The following is a 26,591-nucleotide window of genomic DNA, read 5'->3' as shown; positions in this document are numbered from 1 at the left end:
TAAGAATTAAAGTATAGCATGATGCATTTTGCAAAATTTTTTTTATAAAATTTATTTTTATTTACCCTATTCAAAGTCTACAGCACGTGATCATACGCGCATCACATGGAGCGTGAGGGAGAAAATTCCGTGTTCAAAGAAAAGAAAAGAAAAGAAAAGGAAAGGAAAAGAAAGAAAAGAAAATAATTTCCACCGCTTCTTCCTCCACTGTCGCATTAATCCATGCTCCCTCCATTTTTCTTTTATTTTTTTTTTCTTCAGTCTCTGAGAAAGCTCTCTTTAGTCAAAAGCACATTGGGACCCTCTCCACCCCCACCCACCCTTTTCTAATCTTCATTCATTTTCTCAATCAATCACTCTCCCAAAATCCTCATCAACATATTATATGTCAATTACAGTTCCAAGCTTATATAAACAACATTATCAATTATCCAACTCTAAAGCAACTACAACAGTGGATACAGATTGCAAGAACTGAGTGAGAAATGAACCTTCAAAAAAAATGAAAAAGGGAAAAGAAAGGAAGGAACGGAAAGGATTATCCCATTAATTTTTTTTTTTTTCACCAAATTCTGGGGCCAAACCTGTATACCCTTGAAACCCAGGAAGAGAGTAAGCTAAAGATACTATACCAACCAAACCATGCCTTCAAGGCCTTTAGCTCCAAGTTATTTTGACCATCCTAGACCTGGTTTTATCACTAAAACCAGAATCTTGTTCTTGACACTTACAATCTCTGCCTTTGTGTTGGTTATCTTTACAATTATCTACTTTATTTACTATCTTTGGTATTCTCTTGTAAATCGTTCAAGAACCATCCCTTTTGATTCTGGTACGCCTCTAAAGCTCCAGAGTTTCTCTTACAAAGAGCTTAGGGTTGCCACTAATGATTTTGATGACGATAATATTATTGGCAAAGGTGGTTCTGGTACCGTCTTTAGAGGCATTGCAAGGGATGGAAAGCTATATGCTATCAAGAGGCTTGATACTCCCTCTTTACAGTCAGAGAGAGAGTTCCAAAATGAGTTGCAGATTCTTGGTGGGTTAAGATCACCTTTCTTGATTACTTTATTGGGCCACTGTTTTGAAAAGAATAAGCGCTTGCTTATCTATGAGTATATGCCGAATAAAAGTTTGCAAGAATTGCTATTTGGGGATGGGCATTTGGGCCTGAGTTGGAACAGAAGGTTTGGAATTATTCTTGATGTTGCAAAAGCACTCGAGTTTTTGCACCTTGGATGTGATCCTCCAGTGATTCATGGCGATATTAAGCCTGGTAATGTTTTGCTTGATTTTGATTTCAGAGCCAAGATTTCGGATTTTGGGTTATCGAGAATTAAGGTGGAGGGTGAGTTTGGAGTAGATTTGTTTAGTCAAGACTTGGGAAAGAGTCAAGAGCTGTGGAAGAGTCAGGAGCTTTCAGGGAACTTGACCTCAGAAACTCCGGCAATTGGTACTCCTGTGGATAGTTGTCAAGAGGTAGATTTTGCTCTTGCTTTACAAGCTTCTTCTTCCTCGAAAATTAGTAGAACATGTTATAATGTTAGAGCTTTGAATGTGAAATCATTCAATTATAATGCAAACATCGTGAATGAGAGTGATGTTAAGGTAGGGAATGGGAAGGGGAAGGAAGTTTCTTTTGTGGATATTGGTGGGGATGATTGGAATTGTAAGTTTGTGCCTTATGATGATGAGCCTTCTAGTATTGATCATAGTAAAGAGTTGAATTGTACTGGTTCTTCTGTTGCTGATGATTCCACTGGTAACAAACAATGGGGAAAGGACTGGTGGTGGAGACAGGATGGAAGTGGTGAATTATGTAGTAAAGATTATGTTATGGAGTGGATAGGAAGCCAGATTTGCCCCTCGGCGAATCCTGATTGGGATGAAGAGAAGAAAAGTACTCCAGAGGGAACAGAATTGAATTGTTCAGCCCCAATGGATAAAGTGGAAGATGCCAGCGAACCTCAATTACAGGATTTGGGTTTTGAAAATTGCATTGAAGGATTTGAGAAGAAAGATTCAAGGGGCAGGAAGAATCGTAGAAGGAAAAATAGGAAGATGCAAGAGTGGTGGAAAGAGGAGCACTTGAATGAGATTAGCAAGAAAGGTACTAAGCCCAAGAATCTTGAAACCAAGTGGAAGAAAAGGCTTAAAACTCCACATTTTCATCTGGGTCGCCGGTTTCACTTCCAGAGACAAAAGAAATCAGGGGAGCAGACCCTAAAGGAATCTGATCAAAATGGGGAGTTTAGTTTCAGAAGGGGGTTGAAGAAAAAGAATGTGCATTCTACAGGAAGTGATATGTGGAGTGGTGATCTTTTTAGTCGCGAGTTAAGCAGCACAACAAGCATGCGGGGCACACTGTGTTACGTAGCACCAGAATATGGTGGGTGTGGGTACTTGATGGATAAGGCTGATATATACAGTTTAGGAGTTCTGATTCTTGTGATCGTGTCCGGTAGAAGGCCATTACATGTTCTTGCTTCACCCATGAAGCTTGAGAAAGCAAATTTGATAAGTTGGTGTAGGCACCTAGCTCAAGCTGGGAACATCTTAGAACTTGTAGATGAGAGATTGAAGGATGACTACAATAAAGAACAGGCAAGCTTGTGTGTCAACTTGGCGTTGAGTTGCTTGCAGAAGATGCCGGAATTGAGACCAGATATTGGAGAGATTGTAAAGATTTTGAAAGGGGATATGGATCTTCCGCCCCTGCCATTCGAGTTTTCTCCCTCGCCGCCATCTAAATTATTTAGTAGGTCGCGGAGAAGACAGAAATCCAATGCAGAGTAGCTATGTTTGGTACATATTCTTCATTTTTTTTTCTTCTTTTTGTCATGTCGTATGTATTTGGGATTTGGCTGAGCGCCTTACAGGAGAGATGATTGGAAGGTGTAATCTGATAAAAACATGGGGAATGAAGGTGTGTGTACTAATACTATGAGTTTTACTTTGCTGTATGTAAAGTAAACAAATTGATTTCTGCTTTCTTTACCTTTAATTGGTTGCAAATATTAATGGCTCAAAAATCATGTTTGACATTGATTTGCTCTTGCAGCTGACTTCATTACAATGATAAGTATTAGGACATGCAAGCTAAACTGGGTAGATGCTGGTTTGCCCAACAACAAACCACAGTTTCTGCTGCAACTCTTGAGTTTTTGTTGAGTTTCCATGTCAAATGAAACTTCACTTTACATCCATTGTGTAACGGCAGAACAATACATACAAATGGCTAAGATGTTGCTACATCAAAATAAAAATCAGTAATTCTGCTTTCTTCAATAGTTCAGCTTCTAAAAGGCATTTTGGGATATAGACCCTTTTGCTTCTATTGCGCTCTCTTCAATCGAAAACAAAAAATATAGTTAATTATCAAGTGAGTTATATGCTTTTAGTTAACCTAGGTGATGCTAAGAAGGAAGGTTAAAGGGGTCTAAACATATATTTTTTCCTGATGGAGAGGGACCACAAGCATATTCTGAGGGGAAGAATATACAGTAGAAGCACCAGAATAGACTCTGGTTGTGTTTGTGCACTACTAGATATTAAATTTACAGCTTTTGAAATACCCTATTTAAGGGTAATGGTCCACAGTCCACATCACAAAAAATCATTGCAATTGTGGTAGTTTTGGTTCAGCATTTTGCTAGGTGATTGTTCCTTTAATATAGGCAGGTTTTGCTGACTAAAGAAGTCTCAGGAACCAGACATGTCTCAATCATATTAAAGCTGTGGACAATTATAGATGATCTGGTCGGTAGGAAGCTAACAAATAGGCCATTATCTAATTCAAAAATCTATACTTACTGGTATTTAAGGCTGGTTGAGTTTCAACTAAGAGGAAATTAAGGGTAAGCAATATTTAATTTAAATTGAATAAATCAAATTAAATAATTTTAGTTTGGTAATTCGATTTGATTTTTAAAATAATTTGATTTGATTTGATTTAATTTTATATTTTAAAAATTTTAATTATTTTGATTCGATTTGATTTGGAGAAAAAATTAATTGATTCAAACTAAATCGAATTACTTTATTATTTTTAAATTAATTAATTTTTATAAGAAATTTATGAATTATATGTAATTATATATATAAAAATTATTTAATTTCATTGATTAATTTTTATTAGATTCAAATTAAAGTTAAAATTAAATTAAATAATTTAAAAATTAATTCTAAATTAAAAAAATTCATCAAAACTCAAAAATTGATGAATTTAAACTGAATCAAATCAAAATAGAATGATTTAATTTATTTTAATTTAATTTAATTATAATAATTTAATTTCTATAATTTAATTCGATTTAAATCGATGCTCAAGTCAAAGAGGAAATGTCTCCTCCGTTACAACAACTGGGACATACGTATAAAGGTTCCAATTCTTCAAAGAAAACCAGAACCCTAGCCCTATTAATGTGTACGTATACGCAAAGACGGAGAGAAAAAAGCTTCGATATAGAGAGAAGAAAAATTGGAGGGAAATGCAAAATCCGTCCAAGCAGAGGAATGGAGTACAAGGTAGGGCCATGAGATGGAACTTGTGAGAGGTGGTTTTAAGGGTAGGATAAAATGACGGACTATGATGTGGAATCGATAACGGGAGTGTCTGCTTGTTTTCATGGGCTGGGTTAACTTGAAGCTTTGCCTTGCTTGGCCCACTTAAGAAATAGATAATTAGCCAGAAAAAATAATTATGACAATTTATAATGCAATTTCACATAATTATGATTGCAAAATAAAAAATTCCATTCTCTTATTAAAAAAATTATATAATAAAATTAATACATATAGAATAATTTTATTAATTATCGATTATAATGAGACTTACGTGAATTCTATTATGATCTATGATAAAAAATTTCATTTATAAACCCATTAACACTTTCCTCTCAAAAGTAGGAGAAAAGTAGAGTAAAAATGCTAAAATTACTTTTTTACCCTACAAATGTAGAGAGAGAGATATATATTTTTTTATATAATTTTAAAATTGATCCACTAACTTTGGTTGACGTGGGACTTTCCTGTCTTAAAAATAAAAAAATTATTCAAATAGTTATATTTCAATCAAATAAAAATCGTTCTTCAAGATTTCAGTTCTTAATGGCTAGTTATTGAAATCCCCAAATATAAACCTTTGTTTAGCATATGTTAATGGAATTGATCTTATGTTGGTTGAGTTGTAAACATAGTTATGAAATCCGGACTAATTGTGCTCGTTCAATTGAAAAATTTTACAGTTAAAGCCTGTTTAGTTTAATTGTTGAATACAACTGATAACTGTTAGCTGATAGCTGGTAGTTGATGATTGCTGATTTATATTAAATGTTTAGTAAAACTATATTCAGCTGTTGTTGTTGATATATGAAATGATAAATAATGGTATATATTATATAATTTATTTTATTATTAAAATAAATATAAAATTATAAATTTATTATATTATATTATTTATTTTATAATTAAATTAAATATATAATTATCAAATTAATATATTATATTATTTATTATATTATTAAAATAAAAAATATAATTATTAATCTATTATATTATAATATTTATTTTATTATTGAAATAAGAAAATAATTAAATTTTTTAAAAAATAATTAAATAATTTAAAAAATATAGATAAAATAATAAATTAATTATTATTATTGATAAAGAAAAAACTTATAATTAATTTTAAGTTTTTAGATATAAATAAATATTTTACATTTTATGTTATTAATAAAAAATATTTTAACAAAATTAAAATGTGTTAATTAGAATGTTAAAATTATAAATAAAAAATATTAAAATATTAATAATATTAATTTTTGAGTTAAATAAAAAAGACTAATATGATCAAAATAAAAAAAATAAAATTATATCAACTATCCATCAACTATTAGTTTTATTTTTTAAAATTTATTAAACACTTTAATTTATTTATTTAGATGTCTATTAACTATCAATTATATTTAACAGGTGAATCAAATATATAATTTTGATAATTTTGGTTAATCGGTTTTGGTTGGTTATTTTCAAAAACACCACCCTAGAATCAAACACCCAGCGGATCCAATTTGCTCTATTTGACGGTAAACTCAGTTTATCCTATAATGACTCAATCAGTTTTATTTTTTTTTAAAACAATATCATTTTGTACACATGACAGTATTGGTTAGTGACACATGGCAACTTTCCCCATTGTGAAAAATATAAAATTATTATTATTTTTTTATGTCCTAAAATAATATTAATATTTATTTCTCTAAAATATAACTCTAAATTACTGTTATGGATAATACAAATTATTATTGGTATTTTTAATAGTTGATTTTAAAAAATATTATTCACTAAAAATTAAGTAATATTAATTAAAATTTAAGAATAAATTAGATAAATTGATTAAATATTAAAATGATATATTTCTAATATATAAGCTAATTATATACTAAATTTTTATTAAAAAAAATGTACAACTAAAGTAATTTTTGAAATCAGTTAAAAATTCTTTTCCCATTCATTCTCATCAGGCATAAAAAAAAGTCATCCTTACTAAGAAATAAGCCAACTGATTTGCTGATTTCTTAATAGAATCAACATAAGAAACATCCTGCACATTATATATATATATATATATATAGCACATTATATATATATATATATATATATATTTTCCCATTCATTCTCATCAGGCATAAAAAAAGTCATCCTTACTAAGAAATAAGCCAACTGATTTGCTGATTTCTTAATAGAATCAACATAAGAAACATCCTGCACATTATATATATATATATATATATAGCACATTATATTGTTGATTCTATATATGTATATATATAATGTGCAGGATGTTTCTTATGTTGATTCTATTAAGAAATCAGCAAATCAGTTGGCTTATTTCTTAGTAAGGATGACTTTTTTTATGCCTGATGTATATATATATATATATATATAGCCCATGCATTCAGCTCATTGAGAAATAGAAATTTTTAAAAAATTCTAAAATTTTTATGTTTAAAAAACTGTGAATTCTCTCAAATATAAATTAAAAGTTTTGAATCTTTTAATATATTTTGTCAAATAAAGGCTAAATTAGAAAAAAAATCAGTTAATTTTTGAGTTAGAGTTTAAAGGGAGGAATAGGCTTTTGTCTAATATTGAAGGATTTTTTCTTATCTATATCCGGTCTATCATGAATTCAAGATGTAAAATATATAGTGGGATTCACTTATTAAATACATAAATTATATATGTTTATGTCTTGAATTTATAGTGGTTAAGGTATAAGTAAGATTTTTTAAATTTTAAAATGGTAAAAAAGCAACTAACACTGGTAAAGTTAAAAGATTTTCCTTTGTCAAATGTTTTTTTATTTTTTATTTTTTATTTTAAGTTTAGGGTAAGTTGAAAATGATATCATGAATGATGATTTTATGAAAGAAATATCAACATTAATGGTTATGACTGGAAAGAGAAGTAGTGGTATAGCATTTGTATATCAAAAAGGTAAATCAAGCTTCCAACTTTGAATCAATGATGCTCTAAAATGCACAATGCCAAACTAAAAATTTGTTAGAAAAAAACATCAAAATGTCAACATAATATATTATTAGTTTGCAATGTTCTTTACCCAGAAAAATAACACATTTATAGGTTATTAATAATCTACTCTTCAATTTTATAAACAATTATTAATTCTTTTTAACAAAAAATAAAAATATTAAGATCTAAAATTAATGCTTTTTAATCACTTTTGATTCAGTTATTATGAAATAATTTTAAATATATTAGCAGACTGGAAATGAAAAGTCTGTTGATAAAAAAAAAGTTAGACTTTATTGTGTTTTGATAATTTTATCTAATTTTTTTAATATTAATAGAATCTAACAAAATTTCAAAATATATAAAAATTTTATTCAAAATTTTGAAAGTTTATTGTAATTTTATTCAATTTTTTTATATATTCCTTTACTTTATTTTCTGGTGATTTTATCTTACTATACCATCAATTTGATATTTATGGCAAATTAAATTTCTCAATTATTTAATCAAATTGGATGGTTTTAATCATACACTTTCTCTCTCCTTATTATCATTAAATCTCATGCATATTAATTATCAAAATGAAATTATAGAAAAGTTGATTAATATGGTAATATTGAGTTTCAATTATAGCTGTAAAAAAAAATTAAAAAAAAATAAAATACAAATTTGAATGGAAGAAAATTGGATAAAATTTTAACAATTTTTAAAAATTTGGCCAATTTTACAAAGATAAAAATATTAGATAAAATTATTAAAATGTAATAAAGTTTAGCTTTTTTAATCAATAAACCTTAAATAAATTAATAGAAATGCATATAAAATTAATTTAAACCTTCCATATTAAAAAAAAAAATTGTGCATTACACTTTATAGATTAATTAAATGTTCAATCCATAGAGTCGACAATCTAGGGATAACCTTATTTTACACATTTAGCAATCGAGGGAATTAGTTTTCCCATGAATCATAAAACAGAAACGATATTGATTATGTCTTTTAATATTGATTGTGTCAAACCTTAATTAATGATATTTAAAACTCCGATATCATCATGTTAAAGACCATACAAATGCAATCAACAATTTGGTACAAGGCAGGCTGATAGGACTTGAAATTAGATTTTGGCACATGTCTGAAATAGGAAGAAACTTATTATTATTATTATTTTAATTAAGTTACAGATAGACCCGACACCGTTTCCTTCTCTGAATCAGAGTGTATGAGATGAGTTGAGAATTGAGATGATATCATTCGTGACGGCCTTTGATACCATGACCCAATTGCTGATGCTGTCACAATATGCTCATATTTCAAATTAACGTCAAATTTGCCATTTTACTTGATCTAATTAGAAAATTATAAATGTATTTGTTTTACTTGTTATTTATTAATATTTTCTTTTCAAGAAAATAGTCAAATATAATCGTTTATTTTTTTTATTAAGAAAAAAAATGGGATTTCAAGAAGAGAAGATGGCGTTTACTTCCCATGTTAAGCATTTACGTAATTATGTTTCCATCTTCTACTTGCTAAGTTGGTAATAATGGATTTTTTTTTCTTTTTATAAGGTTTACTGAGGTTTTAAATGGAGAAGTCAGGTCTCGCTATATAAAGCAGGGACCTCTGGCATTCATTTTTCATCATGCTCAACCTCTAGAACACAAAAGGAAATAATCTTGAATTCATTTCTTCTTGAATCAAATTTCAAAACAGATACAAAAGAAAGAAAGAAACAAATCCTGGTTTTGGTGGGCTTTAGCTCTTGGCGCTTGAAGCTCTAGCTACTGCTTTATCAATGGAAGGTGCTGAAATTTATATAGGTGGTGGCAGTTTGCGAAGAGGAGGTTCTTTTATATGGAGAAGCAATGACATGGATAGTTTCTCTAAATCTTCACGAGAAGAAGACGATGAAGAGGCTCTGAAATGGGCTGCACTTGAGAGACTACCTACCTATGATCGTTTGAAGAAAGGAATATTAACAACATCGAAAGGAAAAGCCAATGAAATCGAAGTTGAAAATCTTGGATTTCAAGAAAGGAGGACTTTGGTCGATAGGTTGGTGAAAGTCGCAGAAGAGGATAATGAGAAGTTCTTGTTGAAGCTCAAGAATCGCATTGATAGGCAAGAAATTGTTTCTTGATCAACTAATAATGGGAACTCTCTGTTTTTGGTTCTTGAATTTCTTGTTTAGTTGAGTTCTGTTTTTCATATTTTAGTACTTAAATCTTCTTATTTGTTGGTTTTACAGAGTTGGGATTGAGCTTCCCACGATTGAAGTCCGATTCGAGCATCTAAATATTGAAACAGAAGCTCATGTGGGAAGCAGAGCTTTAACAACATTCATTAACTTCTCTGTCAACATAGTAGAGGTAACTTATTGCAAACATTGATCAATAATTTTAATTACAATATGATATTCTCGTTTCTTTGTTTTTATTAAGTTGTTAATTTCTTGCCTTCCCTCTTCAATTTTAAAGGGTTTCTTGAATAGTCTTCATATCCTTCCAAGTAGAAAGAAACGCCTCTCTATCCTTCAAGACGTTAGTGGAATCATCAAACCAAGAAGGTGAAATGAAACTTAATATAAATATTTTCCTTTATCTTTTTTATCCAAATTTAGAATATTTGGAAGCCATTTTTCAATTTGTCTTCCCTAATTATGTTTATTGCAGAATGACATTGCTTTTGGGTCCTCCAAGTTCTGGGAAGACCACTCTTTTGTTGGCGTTGGCTGGAAAACTTGATCCTAAACTAAGGGTGATGATTATATCATTGCAGCTTTATATCTTCCATGACCTTTCTGCTTTTTTATCAATTCGTTTCATGCTTTTATTTATTTATTTATTTTATTTCACCCTTTTGCCTCTTTATTTGACTAGTCCATTTTACCGCAGTTTTCTGGTAGAGTGACTTACAATGGTCATGGGATGAATGAGTTTGTACCCCAGAGAACAGCTGCCTATATCAGCCAATATGATACCCATATTGGAGAAATGACGGTGAGGGAAACCTTGGCCTTTTCAGCAAGATGCCAAGGAGTTGGACACCGATATGGTTGGTTTAATATATGCTATTCAATTTTCCCATCTTTCCATTAATATGAGATTCAAAATATGATCTTGAGATGTCTACCTTGTGTAAACATGACTGATCATTGAACTTTTCAATCGGCAGAGATGTTAACGGAGTTATTAAGAAGAGAGAAAGAATCGAATATTAAGCCTGATTCTGATGTTGATGTCTTCATGAAGGTGAGAGAAACTATATTTTCATCATGAAGACAACTTTTGGGACTTGTGAAGTACTAAATAATTTGAAGCTGCGTTTTATATCTCTTAATCTTCATTTAAATTTCAATTAGAGGGATAATTAGGCTAAAATAAGTTGAATTTCATGGCAATTTATTTTCGTTTAACTTTGCCTTTTCTGGTATGTAGGCAATAGCAACACAAGGTCAGGAGACAAGTGTTATCACAGATTACATTCTTAAGGTAATATCACCAAGAAAGTCCTTCATTTCAGGATTGGCCAAAGATGATGTTCTTTGATATATCAATGCATTTTCTTTTATATCTACAGATTTTAGGACTAGAAGCCTGTGCAGATATCATGGTGGGGAATGAAATGTTTAGGGGAGTGTCTGGGGGACAAAGGAAGCGCGTTACAACAGGTAAATATCCATCAACTACTCTTTAACTTCATCAAAATTCCTTCAACTCAATTACCTTTATGCCAATGTCAAAAACTGAAACTGTAGGTGAGATGCTGGTTGGGCCAGCAAAAGCATTGTTCATGGATGAGATTTCTACTGGCCTGGACAGTTCAACCACTTTCCAAATCGCGAACTCGATAAAGCAATATATTAAAATTCTTAATGGAACAGCAGTCATCTCTCTCCTTCAGCCAGCACCTGAGACTTATGATCTCTTTGATGACATTATTTTACTATCTGATGGCCAGATTGCGTATCAGGGTCCTCGTGAACATGTACTTGACTTTTTTGAATTCATGGGTTTCAAGTGTCCCGAAAGAAAAGGAGTGGCTGACTTCTTGCAAGAAGTAAGCACAAAGATGGGGATTCTTTTATCTGTCTCATTCACTACATCTAGTAGAAATCTTACATTCAATGTTTATGAACTGTAATGCATTGCAGGTTACATCAAGGAAAGATCAACAGCAGTATTGGGCTCGTAAAGATGAACCTTACAGTTTTGTCACAGTCAAGGAATTTACAGAGGCATTTCAGTCATTTCATGTGGGAAGAGGTCTTGAAAATGAGCTTTCTACTCCATTTGATAAGGCCAAGAGCCATCCAGCTGCTTTGACAACTAAAAAGTATGGCGTTGGAAAATTGGAGCTGCTTAAAGCTTGCTTCTCAAGAGAGATCCTGCTCATGAAGAGAAACTCATTTGTCTATAACTTCAAGCTCATCCAAGTGAGTATTCATGTTATAGTTATTGACATTATTATTTTTCTAATGCTTGCGTATATGAATGTGATAGTTTTACCTTTTTCTTAAACTAGGTCGCAATAATGGCATTGATTGCAATGACAATCTTCTTTCGGACTGAGATGCACCGAGATTCAGTGACTGATGGAGGAATTTATGTGGGATCTTTTTTCTTCTCTGTGGCTTTTATCATGTTCAATGGTATGTCAGATATTTCAATGACCATTGCAAAGCTTCCGGTGTTTTACAAGCAAAGAAACCTCTTATTCTATCCTGCATGGGCGTATTCACTTCCCCCATGGATCATTAGAATACCTTTCACACTTGTACAAGTTTCTCTTTGGGTGTTCCTCACCTATTATGTTATCGGATATGATCCTAGTGTTGGAAGGTAATAAATTTAAAAAGAAAAAGAAAAACAAAATGCTATCATTCATTTTCTTGGAATTTGCAAATCAAATTTATTTTCTTGCAGCTGATGTGCAATGCGTTGTACTTTCTGCAGGTTATTTAGACAGTACCTTGTGCTTGTTCTTGTCAGCCAGATGGCTTCTGCATTGTTCCGATTTATTGCTGCAGCAGGGAGGACCATGATTGTAGCAAATACCTTTGGATCATTTGCACTTCTTGCACTTTTTGCATTAGGCGGATTTGTCTTGTCACGAGGTATTATTACTTAATTTGCTGATCTTCCTCAAAAAATTGTTAGAGGATTAATATGATAACTAATCCTGATTATATACCAACTTCATTTATTAATGCCGCAGATAACATAAAGAAATGGTGGATATGGGGTTATTGGATATCACCAATGATGTATGGGCAGAATGCTGTAGTAGTTAATGAGTTCACTGGAAAGCGTTGGAGTCATGTAAATCTCTTAAACTAACCTATGACTACATTGGATTGTTTGCCTCTTAGTAATCAACTGATATCTGAATCTGCCATGGCTTTAAAGGTTCTTCCAAACTCGACAGAACCACTGGGAATTCAAGTTTTGAAGTCCCGAGGATTCTTCACAAATGCATATTGGTATTGGATTGGAGTAGGGGCATTGTTTGGGTTCACACTGCTATACAACCTTTGTTTCACCCTAGCGCTCACATTCCTAGGCCGTGAGTGTCTTTAACTTCTCCGATTCGTATTCCCTGAAGTGTGGGCTTTTTTTTAAAGAAAAAAAAAATGATATGGTATAAATCATTTCATGCAGCGTTGCAAAAGCCTCAAGCTGTTATATCTGAAGACCCTCCATGTAATGAACCAGGAAGTGGTCACCAGACACCCAAAGGTAATAAAACTACTCGATGGCGAGACAGTTTATGCTAATGCCTCTTTGTTGCTAATTGAAATTTATTTGCATTCAGAGAGTGGGAGAGGTAGTTCATCTGTTTGGGCTGACGTCATAGTTAATGGCAACCATCAGAACAAAAAAGGAATGGTTCTTCCATTTGAACCACATTTCATCACCTTCGACGAGATTAGATATTCTGTTGATATGCCACAGGTAGGTTAAGCTAACTGTTGCATGAAAAATTGGTTGCAGACCCATATCCAGACTTAGAGTGGTTGTTTACTTACATTTTGCAGGAAATGAAAAGTCAGGGTGTGACTGAAGATAAATTGGTGCTTTTGAGGGGTGTGAGTGGTGCTTTCAGGCCAGGCGTTCTCACAGCTCTGATGGGTGTCAGTGGTGCCGGTAAAACCACTCTGATGGATGTGCTGGCTGGTAGAAAAACTGGCGGATATATTGAGGGAAACATCACAATCTCTGGCTACCCTAAGAAGCAAGAAACTTTTACTAGAATTTCGGGATACTGTGAGCAAAATGACATTCATTCTCCACATGTTACAGTCTATGAATCTTTGCTATACTCGGCTTGGCTTCGCCTACCTCCTGAAGTGAGCAGTGAAACCAGAAAGGTACGCATCTGCACCCAAAAAATCTATTTCAGGCTTCTACATTTCCCCCCTTTTTCTACTAACAAAATTTAGAAGTCTGCAAAAAAACCAATAAAAATTTTCTCCAAATCAAATTTGTTGGGCTATCCTCAGCTAGAATTCAGTCCAACGGGTTCGTCTTTCAGTGGCAGCACTGCTTAAAATTGGTCATGTTGATTTTTTTTATAATGAAAATTGTTTTCAGATGTTCATTGAGGAAGTCATGCAGCTTGTGGAACTGGAGCCACTGAGGCAAGCATTAGTAGGATTGCCTGGTGTAAGTGGCCTGTCTACTGAGCAACGCAAGCGGTTAACTATTGCAGTTGAGCTAGTGGCAAACCCTTCCATAATATTCATGGATGAGCCAACTTCAGGGCTCGATGCAAGAGCTGCTGCAATTGTTATGAGGACAGTTAGGAACACTGTAGATACTGGAAGAACAGTTGTGTGCACTATCCATCAGCCAAGCATTGACATATTTGAAGCTTTTGACGAGGTGACAAATGTTATAGCAGATCGCACAACGATTAATTCCTGACTGTCAAATGTTAATTCTTCACTATGTATATAGGTGTTTGATATATTTGATATATATGTTGCTGCAGCTATTCCTAATGAAGCGAGGAGGACAAGAGATATATGTGGGACCATTGGGTCGTCATTCCTGCCATCTAATCAAGTATTTTGAGGTAAAAAATATGATAGACAATCAAGTAAGACTGACAATTTATCTTTGGCTCTACTCATCTTAACTCTGGCTAATTCATTTACCTTTTCCTACATCAAGGGAATTGAAGGAGTTCCTAACATCAAAGATGGATGTAATCCAGCAACTTGGATGTTGGAAGTCACCAGTTCAGCTCAAGAATCAGCTTTGGGAGTGGATTTTACTTCTATTTACAGAAATTCAGAACTATATAGGTAATTCTGCTTGTGAACTACTTGACTACTAAAAAACAATCTATTCCAATGCCATCATGTTGTAACCAAAGATAAATAGAGCAATTGTTTAAAAATTTGTTGAAGTTAGCACTTCAATTTGTTAATGAGGTGTATCATGTATTTCAGGAGAAACAAAGCACTGATTGAAGAATTAAGTACACCTGCACCAGAATCAAAAGACCTGTATTTTCCTACACAGTACTCACAGTCATTTTTCACCCAAACTATGGCTTGCTTGTGGAAGCAACACTGGTCATACTGGCGCAATCCATCATATACTGCTGTGAGATTGCTCTTCTCAACCGTCATAGCTTTGATGTTTGGAACAATGTTCTGGGATCTTGGCTCCAAAAAGTAAGATAAATAGTAAACCAAAAGTATGTGGAAGTTCATATTCCACCAGTCCTGTCTGCCTTCTGGTTTAATCGTATTGTCTTGAATTATAGGACGAATCGTCAAGATCTTTTCAATGCAATGGGATCAATGTATGCTGCAATTGTCTTCCTTGGAATCCAAAATGCTTCATCGGTGCAACCTGTAGTTGCTGTTGAAAGAACCGTCTTCTACAGAGAGAAGGCTGCTGGAATGTATTCCCCTTTGCCCTATGCCTTTGCCCAGGTAATTAATTAGCTTCGGAGCTTGCAAACTTCACTTACTAGTGAGAATCTTTACATGGGTGATTAAATTATATTTTCTTTTTATTTCCTTTTTCTTTCAGGTCTTGATTGAGCTTCCATATGTTTTCTTCCAATCTTTGGCATATGGTCTTGTAGTCTATGCAATGATTGGATTTGAGTGGACTGCTGCTAAGTTCTTCTGGTACCTATTCTTCATGTACTTCACATTATTATACTACACCTTCTATGGCATGATGTCTGTGGCTGCGACACCAAATCAACACGTTGCATCCATAGTTTCCTCTGCATTTTATTCAATATGGTCTCTGTTTTCAGGATTTATAATCCCACGACCAGTAAGTGTCTGCTCTAGCAATTCTGCTAATTCCAGGCTTCTCTAATGCTCATATTCTGATAATATTCTTTCATTTCTGAACTTTGTCCACGACAGAGGATTCCTGTGTGGTGGAGATGGTATGCTTGGGCATCTCCGGTGGCATACACATTATATGGATTAGTTTCGTCGCAATTCGGAGATATAAAGCAGACACTTGAGTCCGATGAAACAGTGGAAGATTTTGTGAGAAGTTACTTTGATTTCAAACATGAGCTTGTAGGAGCTGTTGCAGCTGCAGTCGTTGGCTTTGCCATACTCTTTGCATTTATCTTTGCCATTTGCATCAAGTTCTTCAATTACCAAAGGCGATAAATATTTCCTTTTGCATATTAGTTTAGCATCCCCAGTGTAACTTGCAAGAGTTGTATTATACAACAACTAATGTCAAATTGTTGTACATATTCCTACTGTTAAATGTATATAGCATCTAAGCTTTTATTGTTAATAAGAATTGTGGCTATAATTTTTTGTTATAAAAAATTTGACATTATCATTAATAAATAAATTTTTTTATATATAATTTAAAAAAATTATTATTTATAAATTATTGTAAACATTATTAAGTTATTTCCCTCCAACATATACCAAATACATTCATATATGTGGTAAGATGAAAACATAATTTAATTGGTACAATTTGATATATATAGATATTTGAATGTTTTTATGTCTATTATTTTTTGTTGTTTAAAAATTTTTCCACATCAACAATAAAATTGTAAAATAAATTTTTTAAATATGATAATTTATTTTATGAGTATTAATTTAAATTTTCATACATATTAATATATTTATTGTTAAATAATTAATTACACATTATTATTGTGAATTTTTTGAAATATATGTTGTTGTTGTCCATTTTCTTTAACTACTAACATGCAGGTTCGAATATTCCCGATGAGATGCTCTTGGATGATAGTGCACCATCAAATAAGTTTTCTTCAACATTTTAGTTGTTGTGTGGCTCTCCATTGCTTCCAACGCCTTTGCAAGATTTAGCACCAAAGAGTTAAAGGGTCTTCCGCAAGGAAAATAGTTCTAAGCCCTTCTAGTATTTCAAAATTAATTCCTGAATCCAACAAATATAAATTTAAATTGATAAAAGTTAATGGTAAATAAATTTTATTTGGTTCAGGATTATTTAACTAATTAAATTAGGATAGAATTATTAAAATTTTAATCACCTTGAAATTTATAATATCATAAATAATATAAAAATTTAAAATATTTTTATTCAACGATAAGTTCGCTGTCTCATTTGTACATTTATATATATTATAATAATTATAGAATTGTAGATAAGTTTTTACATTAAAGTTTGAATTAAAATAGACATATTTTGCAATAACTTTTCATCAAATGTTTTCATTATTTATCAAATGAAATTCTTTACCAATAATCCGAATTATTATTAAATATATCAATATCAATTAAACATGAAAAAAAAAAAATCAATCTATCGTAGCCACTTTGATTTCATTTGATATATAGTTTCATCTATTTTAGCCACTTTGATTTCATTTGATATATCGTTTAGCCTTAGAAACTCAACATTAAGAAAATTGACAATGATAGTGAGATCCTATTGATTAAATTCACTTGCAATTATCTTTGTATAAATGATACATGTAATTGTCTGTTGATCTGAAAAGTCTTTAAAAAAGATAAATTATAGAAGAAATAAATTTAAATTAAAATCCTAAAGTTATTAATTAAATGGGATATATTTATTAAAAAAGGAAAAAGATAACATTAAGAAAAAAAATATATCACTGCCTTCCTGTCAGTAATTACCTGAAAGTGTAAGTGTATACAGTAAGTCTTTTTTGTACCATGTGTGTGCATTTTCTTGATTTCTAATTTCAACAAAAAAAAAAAACAAATACAATTGTGATGTGGATATGTGGATGTTTTCGTGGTGTTCCTGCTTCTGCTCTTGGATCCCATATCGCCCAAGTAACGTGTGTGTGTGTGGTATATAAACGTGTGTATAACTGACTTCCAATCAGCAATTGCCTAAAAGTGTAAGTTTAAACAGTAAGTTTTCCCTACACTGTGTGTGTGTTTTCTTAATTTCTAATTTAAAAAAAAAAAATACAGTTGTGATGTAGATAGGTGGGTGCTTTCGTAGTGTTCCTGCTTCTAATTTTGGATTTCATATTGCCCAAGTAACGTGTGCGTGTGTGGTATATAAGCGTTTACATAACTGCCTTCCGGTCAACAATTCCTGAAAGTGTAAGTGTTACCGCGTATGTGCCTTTTCTTAGTTTCTAATTTCAAAGAAAAAAGAAAAAAAAATATATACTTACAGAATATTTATGAATTATCATATAATTAAAATTTTATATTAAATAATTAATTATTTATTAACAAATAATATAATCATGTATTTTTTTTATTCATTTATGTTTTTTTTATCGCTATATGTACTTTTACACAATTTAAAATTTATTTATTATTTTTTTGGTAGGATAAAATTTACTCATAATGTTAGCTAAATGACAAAATAAAAATAGTAATTATAGATTAATTAAAGTAAATTCCATCTCTTCGTTAATTGAAAGAAATAGATTGTGTTGATATTTAATATATATATATATATATATATATATATATATATATATATATATATATATATATATAAATTAAAATTGAAAATAAATTTTATTTTTCTAATGTATTGAATTTTGGGTAATATATTATTCAAGGTAAATGGCAATTTCCTTGTTAGTTTCATTGGTAATGAACAGGTGGACTGTAATATTAATTTTTTTCCCCTATCTTTATGCAGGAAATATTAATATCATAATTTTTAAATAGTTTTCATTGTTCCTCTTATAAACAAAAATATTATATTTTTATGAAAATAAAAGTGATGATTAAATATTATATTTCATAATAATATTTAATAAGAAAATATTCATTATTTATAAAAAAAATCATTAAGATTTTTTTTTTTTGTATTTATAGACTTTTTTTTGTTTAGCTTTAACTTTTACTGAATATAAGTTTCCTTATAAAAGTAAAAATATATTTAAATTACAAAATATATTATTAAATACTTTGTTAAAGTTTCCACGTAATAAATAAATTGTTAATTAAAAGAAAATACTATCTATTTACTTAAAACTCTTTAAAAAGACTCCATATCTCAAAAAAAATAATAACTAATAAGACTCTATATCTTAATTAAAATTAATAATTATTTAAATTAATTATTTAATAAATAAAAGTATTTTAATTCATTGATAAGTTTATCTTTCATTCGTACATTTGCATATATTATAAATAAGAAAATAAATAAAATAATTATAAAGAATTAAAAAGGACATTTTAAAAATAAAAACATTTCCAAAAAGTTTTTATTCATTGCACATAACTCTAAATATTATATATATATTTTATTCAATGTGTACTTGCACACCTTCAAGCGCTCTCTCTCTCTCTCTCTCTCTCTCAAAATTGCAATTTTAGTTAAATTGATATTAATAAAAAAAAATAGCACCATTTATAAATTATTTTAAAATTCATTAAATTTTCGTATTTTATTATTATTTTAATATTAATAAAAATAACTTTTCAAATACTTTTAATTAATAGCCATTTATTAATTATTTCAGAATTAATTGAATAATCCTCTTCTCTTCTTATTTCATAAATACTTTTTATGTTAAAAAATATAACATTATATACAATTATTTCATAATTCATTGAGATAATTCATTAATTATTAGTATCTTTTAATTAGTAATTTATTTATTAATTATTTAAAAATTCATTTAGTATTTTTTACTAACAAATTAAAAATATCCAATCTGATTGACTTTCTAGAAGGAGAAATATAATTAATAATTATATAAAACTATTAATTTTAAATAATTAATATAGACAATTGAGAATTAAATAAAATATTAATTTTTAATTAAATTTAAAAATATATTAATATTAAATGGTCCAATAAAAATGTAAAAAAATAAAGAAAAAAAATGCAAAAATTCCTTAAAAAATAAGTAGGAAAAAGTGTCACATTCTCTTTGTTTTAGCTTCAATAATAATAATAATAATAATAAATATAGATAATGGATAGATTAAATGGATAGATATAGATTGATACGTTTTTGCATAAATATTTAAATTAAAGAAACAGGAAATGGTTTTTTTTTTTAGCAGTTAAAAGGAAACTTTGGATGACTTCATGGCCAGCAAATTAACTTTCAAAAAATTATATAAATAAATATAGGTACCATATGATAGTGTGTGTGTGTTTTACATTGGGAAGGCAATATAAATCACATAAAAGGGAAGGAACACACACACATATATATATATATATATATATATATATATTTTTTTTTTTTTCGCTACTTGATAAGAAGAAGTAGTAGCAGTCCCAGGGAACTGGCTATGGTCCAAGCATGAACATCCATCAATCATCATCAATGATGGGAAGAGAACTAAAACAAAGTACACTTTCTTCATCCTTCTTTACTCACTACTGATTTTCTTTTAAGTTTTGTTCTTCTTCTATACAACTAATAACCAACAGAGAGGTGAATATAATTAATATTGTTACATTTTCAATATTATAATTAATAATTATAACTATATTCTTAATTTATAATTAATAATTATATAAAATATTAATTTTAATTAATTTTAAAAATATATTAATATAAAATGGTTGAATTAAAATGTAAAAAAAAATTTCTAAAAAAAGAATAAATAGGAATACTAAACAAAAATAGAGTTGACTTCTCTTGTCACGACCCAACCTATGGGCCGGACCGGCACTAGAACCTGGGCCAGCCTAAAGCCCCCGAGGCCCGTAGTAAGCCTAACTATTCATTAACCCAATTCCAAGGCCCATTTGGGCCCAATTTCAAGAAAACAACCGGACAGAGTCTGGCCATAAAGTGGACATTTCAACGGGGAGTTTTTGACTCACCCGACCTGTAAACACAATAAACAATCCATTGGGGAGCTCAGCTCACCCTCCACATACTCATATCATCATAAAGATAAATGGGAGCTCAGCTCCCTCATCCAGTCCATCAAACATGCATATAATAATTTTACAGGTCCACAATAATAATTTAGTTTACAGACCCAAATCAAATAAACATTTCTAACACATGCGGAAATTCTAAGATTTAACAAGATTATACAAACATTAATAATCGACAGATTTAACAAGATTATACAAACATTAATAATCGACTGCGAGGAAGAAAGCGAGTTAACCTCAAAAATATCCTCCTGTGGCCTGGAAAAATATTGAACAGGAGTGAGCGTTCGACTCAGAGAGTAAAATATCAATTTTAACCATAATCTCTATAACTATCTAGAACTAATGCAACCTGTGGAGTGAAATGCAACATCAACAACATTTTCACATCATAACATCAAAAAGGTAATTTGGAGCACTCACGCACCCAGCAATATCAACCATATATATATATGGGAGCCGATCCCCTATACAGCTCTCTTAATTCCAATCGTGCAATGAAGAACTCATTTCGGACTTCCACTTAATAACCAAATCGGGGTCCCAGAAGAACTCAAGCCGTGTCTACCCCGGGCGACGTGGTCCCAAAAAGATCTCAAGCCGTGTCTACCCGTCCTATCCATAGTCCACACCACATCACACGCACGCCAACGCACACACACTGCTCCAAAATACCACAACAACATACATGGCACTTTCACAGTTATGAATGCAACATAAATCATGCCTAAAGTTTATCTACATAGATATATGCATATAAGTGATGCATGGGCATACTTGAATATATAATAATATTGAAATTACAATTAAAATTAATATTTTATTCACAGACTTGACAACGGTCACTGTGGCGGCTGGCGGAGGAAGAAGGCTGTCCCGGTTCACCTGACAATTACATTACAATTATTTAATACAAATGACTCAATACAAATCAAGAAAAGACCAAATACGTCCTAAGTCGTGCCGAAAATCCAGCAGAGTCTCCCCTATACCTAGGACATATCCAACCTGCAAAATGGCTCAAAACACACTTCTATATTTACAACTCATATATCCACAATTCAATCACATCACACAGCCCCTCCTGGGCCCATCAAATCAGTCATCCATCACAATATGTAAAATTTCAATTTAGTCCTTATAATTGATCATTTTTGCAAAAACTACCCAAACAAGCTCTAAAAATTCTAAAACATTGCCCCGCGGTCCTTAGCAATATTACTAGGCTATTGCAAAAAGAATCATAATTTTCTAAGCTACCACAAATATTTTATGGATTTTTAATCCTATTTAAGCACTAGAAAATTACGAAAAAGAAAGGTTCGGGTTTACCTTTGCCGATTCCGACTTCGGGAACGCGCTCGGGACGTCTGACAATGGGGGAGTAGCCAAAACCACGGTCCAATTCGGAGACTTTTCCGGTAACGGGTCTGTCTGGCCGGAAATTCATAGACCCGATCAACTGTCGAATTTCCCTGAATTGAGGATACCTACACGAAGCCCACAACACGGGGGTTAGTACATAAATTTTTCAGAATTTTCTAAGCTCATTTAATGCTCAGAAAAACACTGCGAAGTTCCGTGGGACCCACCGAAAAACGGTGTCGGAAAAATTCGAAATTTATGTCGCCGCGAAGCTCTCGACGAGTGGAACGCTCTGGTACTCTCGGTTTTCTCGTGGGATTCACGGTTTGCGAGAAATCTAGCCCAAAAGTCAAAATGGGCTAAAAACTTCCCGAGCAAAAATCGGACAAACCGCTCGATGGATTTCGGTGTTCTTGGTGTCTATGGAAAGTTCTCGTCGAGTAGATGAGTTTAGACACAAGACCCGGTCCGATTGGTGGCCGGATCGACCGGATTTTGGCCGGGAAAGTCGAAAAGTCGCGCGCGCAGGGGAGGACGTTTGCACGCGTTTTCCGGCCGTTAGCGGCCACGGCCTACCGACTGGCCGGGAGGCGCGCGAAATGGGAGGCAGAGGAGGTGGCGGCGCGGCAAGGGGAGGAGGGAGGAGAGAGAAAAGAGAGAGAGAAGGGGAGGAGGTCGACGCGCGCGGGAGGAAGAAGGAAGAAAAAGAAAAGGCAGGTCTGATTCGATCGGTCCGATCCGGTCTGGTTCGATTCAGTCGGTCCGATTCAAGATACAAAATTTTAAATTTTTACTCTGCCTCGGGACCGAAAACGAGGTCCAAAAATTTCGAAAAAAATTCCTGAAAACTCAGAAAAATACGTAGACTCCAAATATATTTTTAGTTTTGTCACGTGGTCTTTAAATTAATTTTTAAAAATCATCAAAGTTTATATTTTCGGAAAATCGAACCCGATTTTTAAAATCCGAAAAATCTCAAATAATTTCTTAAAATTTAAATAAAATTAAAATACCAAAAATACTCATAAATAATAAAATTTAAAATCTTGGGGTGTTACATCTCTTTACTTTAGCTTTAATATAACAACTCCATAATATATGAGAGTTTTATAAATATCATAGTTTTGTAATTCTTAAGTCTCTCAATATGCCTACTTTTTTAAAGTAATTGATTATATATATTAAAATTTAAAAGTTAAAATAAAATCAATAATTTAGAAGTTAAATTAATAAATTTAAGACTATAATATAATTAAAAATGCAAATTTTAGAATATAGACATTATTTTAATAGGTATATGTACAAAGTCATTGACATATAGAAATATAAAGATTTCTCTCTTTAATATGTTGCTTCAAATCAACATGGCATCAGAGTATCAACTAGCATGAGGTTATGTGATACAGAGAAAAATAGAGACTTAGGGTTTTTTCTAGATCAAGCTTCTAGGCGGCTTTAAAGGAGGAGGTGACTGACACCACTCCTTCCAGAAGGAAGACCAGCTCATTTCCAGCCATTCTTCAGCATCGCGTCATTGTTCAAGCACGCGCATGGCATCACGTGCTGTCAGACCATCCACGATGTTTCCCCACTGGCCGGCGCATGAGCTCCTTTCTAGCAACCTTTTTCGGCAGTCTTCTCTCCACGTCTCACCTCTGACCAACCCAAACTCGTGACTCGGTTCTCACTTTTCTATCTTTGGGTCCTTACACAGTAATTTCTCTCTTTGATCCTTTGATTTTCTCTCTTTGGTTCTTGTACTTTGAGATGGCTGAAGGGAAAAAAAAAAAAGAAGCTACCGGGGGTAATGCAACTATCTTTTAATGATAATCCCTCTCTACAAATTATTTTTATAAAACTTGATGGAACTAATTATCTTATTTGGTCAAGATCCTATCTTTTGTTCATTCAAGCTAAAGGATTGTAGGGGAATATCACAGGAGATAAGTCAAAACTAGAGACCACCAGTTCCACCTACAATTAGTGGCAATCAGAAAACTTCAGGTAATGTCTTGGCTCATTGATTCTACACAACCTTAAATAGCTCATGGATATTTATTGTTGAACAGTGCAGAATGTTGTTTCTCAGGCCTATTCGCCTATTCTCAAGTAGGTAATGATGCACAGGTTTATGAGCAAAGAAATAAAGTTCATGGTACAAAACAGGATGAGATGACTATTACTTAGTATTTTGCGAAGTTGAGTGGCTTATGGCAGTAGCTGGATTACTGTCAAGATTTTCAGGCTACATATGCTAGTGATGCTACCAAATTTCAGAAATTAGTTGAGAAAGAACAAATTTATGATTTTCTTTTTGTACTAAACATAAAATATGACTAGATTCGGGTCCAGGTACTTGGTAAGGATCCTCTATCCTCATTAAGGCAAACTTATTCTTATATTCAATAGGAGTAAAGCAAAAGAAGTATCATAGTTCATGCTATATCCATTGATAAGTCAGGGCTTGTACCTACTACCTCTAAAGAACAATCACATAGTTTTGGTCTATCAAATAACAATTATTGGCATTGTGACTACTGTGGGAAATCTCACCATACCAAGGAACACTCTTGGAAACTTCATGGTCGCCCAACCAAGGGGTGTGGAGGAAAAAGAATAGGTTTGGCATGACCACAAGCAAATGTATCTGAGACAATGGAGTTTTTTGAGGATACAGCTTCAACTGAAATTCTTTCCAATGAGGAAGTGCAATCCCTAAGACATTTGTTTTTACAGCTGGAATCTCAGTCTACCACAATTGCCTCTTCCAACTTTGTCAAATCAAGTAATGCTTTTCTTATCAATCTTGAAAAAGATTTTTGGATTACAGATTCGGAAGCAAACAAACACATGACAAGCTCTTCCAATAAATTTAGAACCTATCCACCTTGTTTAGAAAAAGAAAAAATCCGCATAGCGGATAGATCCCTAGCCAGTATTTCAAGAATATGTTCTGTTAAATGCACTCCTACTTTAAATCTTACCTTAGTTTTACATGTGTGTGCGTTTTCTATAAATCTCTTATCTGTTAGCTCTATTACAAAAGCACTTAACTATAAAATCTCATTCTTTCCTACTCATTATATATTTCAGGAACTGAACATAGGGAGAACGATGGCCTATATCTACTATATGACTATGGTGGTTTCTCAACTCCTAGTATAAATGGAGCTTTGTTAGGACAATATGTGAATGCTGACCAAGAGATTCTCCAGTGGCACAAAAGATTAGGATATCCTTCTTTTCAAACTTTACAAAGGTTATATCTCATTTTGTTTAAGAAATGCAAGCTAGAAAGTTTAGTTTATGATGCTTGAGAACGAGTTAAACACAAAAGAGAATATTATCTTGTAATAAATAATAATGCCTCAATTTTTTTTATGACTATTTATTCTGATGTGTGAGGATCTATCTAAATTATGTCTTTATCTAAATATAAATAATTTGTTAACTTGAGTTTACCTAATAAAAACAAAGAGAGGTTTTTTTTTTTATTATTTTTAATAGTTTCATAAAATAATTTGTACTCAATTTGATGTTCAAGTAAAAAATTCTAAGAGCTAATAATGATACATAATATATGAATAAACTATTTCAGACTTACTTAGAGTCACATGGTATTTTGCGCCAAACCAATTATGTTACCACTGATTGTGAGACCCTGCTTCAAGGAATAATAATAATAATAATAATAATAATAATAATAATAATATAAATGAAAGAAGGAGTATAAAAGTGAACATGAAAATCCCATAGCATCAATAAAAGGAAACAAAAGAAAATGAGGCATAATCTAGAGTTCTCTAAAATATATATATATATATATATATATATATATATATATATATATATATTAAATTATGTATATATAATAAAGAAAATGAAGGAGAACCATCAGGAGATTTCTAGAGCGAAGTGACAGAGGGCATCAGATTTTTTTTGGGGAAAGGAGGGAGGAGTTCAGCAACAGTATTTAGAGCAAAAACCATGAATTTCACCATCTAAATCTTCCTATTCTCGATTGTTTCTTGGTGACCGAGCACTCACCTCATCTTCTCCTTCTCTCTAACCTGCATAATTTGTAATCTCCCAACCCTAGAATTTCAATTTGAGTGAGGAATTGGGTAACACTACTGCTGTCTCCTTCTAGCCACACCATTTCTGACACCTCTGCAAACTTAAATCTCTTCTTGCTTCTCCTTAGCTTGCATTAGACCCTCTTTCGATGTACTTTTGATCTGAGAATTAAGAGGGAAGGAAAGGGCAGATTGGGGAAATGTATCGTTCGATTTCAATTCACCAAGTTTCAGGAAAATTCCAACTTGTTGCTGCCATATT

The 26,591-nt window shown here is 31.8% G+C and overlaps 2 protein-coding genes across 2 annotated transcripts; both read left to right on the top strand.

The window, feature by feature from the left end:
• The first annotated feature begins 319 nt into the window (after nt 1-319).
• Nucleotides 320-3,288, top strand: LOC110644846 (putative receptor-like protein kinase At1g80870). Its single transcript, XM_058148722.1, has 2 exons — nt 320-2,926; nt 3,062-3,288. Exon 1 carries the CDS (start codon nt 643-645, stop codon nt 2,794-2,796), a length of 2,154 nt encoding a protein of 717 aa, XP_058004705.1. The 5' UTR covers nt 320-642; the 3' UTR covers nt 2,797-2,926; nt 3,062-3,288.
• A 5,910-nt stretch (nt 3,289-9,198) lies between these two features.
• LOC110644862 (pleiotropic drug resistance protein 1) lies at nt 9,199-16,334 on the top strand. The gene is made up of 24 exons (XM_021797822.2): nt 9,199-9,660; nt 9,788-9,908; nt 10,017-10,105; nt 10,212-10,296; nt 10,434-10,593; nt 10,714-10,790; nt 10,977-11,030; nt 11,119-11,209; nt 11,297-11,598; nt 11,693-11,974; nt 12,064-12,380; nt 12,495-12,655; nt 12,757-12,860; nt 12,948-13,104; nt 13,200-13,277; nt 13,354-13,493; nt 13,577-13,909; nt 14,133-14,423; nt 14,533-14,616; nt 14,715-14,848; nt 14,996-15,223; nt 15,316-15,487; nt 15,588-15,842; nt 15,938-16,334. The coding sequence occupies exons 1-24, from the start codon at nt 9,335-9,337 to the stop codon at nt 16,193-16,195; spliced, it is 4,299 nt and encodes a 1,432-aa protein (XP_021653514.2). The 5' UTR covers nt 9,199-9,334; the 3' UTR covers nt 16,196-16,334.
• Nucleotides 16,335-26,591: the final 10,257 nt, after the last annotated feature.

The sequence above is a fragment of the Hevea brasiliensis genome, chromosome 6 (genome assembly GCF_030052815.1).
Source record: "Hevea brasiliensis isolate MT/VB/25A 57/8 chromosome 6, ASM3005281v1, whole genome shotgun sequence".
Taxonomy (NCBI): domain Eukaryota; kingdom Viridiplantae; phylum Streptophyta; class Magnoliopsida; order Malpighiales; family Euphorbiaceae; genus Hevea; species Hevea brasiliensis.
This window is presented reverse-complemented; position numbering and strand designations above follow the sequence as displayed.

What these genes read in the sequence shown, in the direction of transcription:
- LOC110644846 (XM_058148722.1), top strand. Translation starts at nt 643, where the DNA reads ATGCCTTCAAGGCCTTTAGCTCCAAGTTATTTTGACCATCCTAGACCT.
- LOC110644862 (XM_021797822.2), top strand. Translation starts at nt 9,335, where the DNA reads ATGGAAGGTGCTGAAATTTATATAGGTGGTGGCAGTTTGCGAAGAGGA. An exon ending in TGGGATCTTGGCTCCAAAAA is followed by an intron (nt 15,224 to 15,315) that starts GTAAGATAAATA and finishes CTTGAATTATAG; the next exon opens with GACGAATCGTCAAGATCTTT. An exon ending in GATTTATAATCCCACGACCA is followed by an intron (nt 15,843 to 15,937) that starts GTAAGTGTCTGC and finishes TGTCCACGACAG; the next exon opens with AGGATTCCTGTGTGGTGGAG.